The sequence below is a fragment of the Primulina tabacum genome, chromosome 2, assembly GCF_025594145.1.
Source record: "Primulina tabacum isolate GXHZ01 chromosome 2, ASM2559414v2, whole genome shotgun sequence".
Taxonomy (NCBI): Eukaryota; Viridiplantae; Streptophyta; class Magnoliopsida; order Lamiales; family Gesneriaceae; genus Primulina; species Primulina tabacum.
The window spans coordinates 47,708,002-47,709,183 of NC_134551.1; the positions used below are offsets into that span (position 1 = coordinate 47,708,002).

Genomic DNA, 1,182 nt, shown 5'->3' on the forward strand with positions numbered 1-1,182 from the left:
CATTTATGTATTTAAGTTCCAACATCGATCACTTAGAGTGGCATATCTCCTAGACATCATTTTTTACAAAGACGATAATGCAACAATCCTACATCAACATTAATTTGGATGATCACATCATTGTCGAAAGTTAGGCCAACTTTTATGATGCACAACTGTAACATAATCAATGTCTTCACCTTAAACCTTCATAGTACACCTTTTTGCTCACTGCTAACTTGGATCCTCGTCTTCTCCTAAAAAATGGGAAAACAAGAAGCAAAACAAGCCGCGCAATAATCTTCAAATAAATCCATTAGCATAGAAATGTTAATCTGAATGCTGCTACATAAAGTTCATTCAGAGAAGCAAAGGACAAAGCAACAGTGTTACCGTGGAATCACAATTCACATACTGTATGTGTATTTATTATACGTAGAAACGAGTACACACGATACACAAAACACTCGATCCATTGATCAGCTGATCAGCAATAAGCTACACAGTTATGCTTGCAATCAATAGTGCAGCCACCTCCACCTCCTCCGCCGCCGTACCCCTTTCCGGCGTGGCTGTACGAGGTGAAACACTTTGTCGGGCACGTCAACTTCTTCTTGTAACACGGCCCTTTGTCTTTACACACAACAGTCGGCCTTATCACGCCACCTTTTGCGTAGCCTCCTTTGGGTCCTCCGAACCCGCCACCGTAGCCTCCGCCGGCAAACCCGGGCGGGAACCCAGGTATGTTGAACCCGCCTCCCGGGCCGAAGATGCCCCCCATCCCGTTGTCATCGTTGTCGCCTCCTGTCTTGGCGGCGGGGCGGATGGCGAGGGAGATGGTGGCTGAAACGAGCAAGAAAAATGCGATCTTCATATTTGAATTTGTTATGAAAAGAGGAAGAGAAACATAGTATATGAACAAGAAATGAAGGTGAAAATGCATTTATTAGTATGTTGGAATCAAGAAGTGGATGGCAGTTGTGGTGATTCGCAAGCAGGCGATAGCGGTAGGTTAGGCAATGCACTAATTATTGCATTCTCACGCCAAAGTCACACTGCTGGTCTGTTTTCAATTCGACTCAATCTGATCAAATTTTAAAATATTTTAATTTAGCAATCGTCTTATAGATTTTGATGAAATATTTAAATTATATAAACATTAAGAACGATTAGAAGAAACTTCGAAATCTGATCATATTTTAT

General features: G+C 41.9%; 1 protein-coding gene across 1 annotated transcript; it reads right to left on the reverse strand.

Moving 5' to 3' along the window:
• Positions 1–276: 276 nt before the first annotated feature.
• On the reverse strand, positions 277–973 carry LOC142533433 (uncharacterized). Its single transcript, XM_075640196.1, has one exon. The coding sequence runs from the start codon at positions 920–922 to the stop codon at positions 467–469; it is 456 nt and encodes a 151-aa protein (XP_075496311.1). The 5' UTR covers positions 923–973; the 3' UTR covers positions 277–466.
• Between the last annotated feature and the right edge of the window lie 209 nt (positions 974–1,182).

Bases quoted from the DNA above. Each gene is read 5' to 3' on its own strand.
- LOC142533433 (XM_075640196.1), bottom strand. From the start codon at position 922: ATGCATTTTCACCTTCATTTCTTGTTCATATACTATGTTTCTCTTCCT.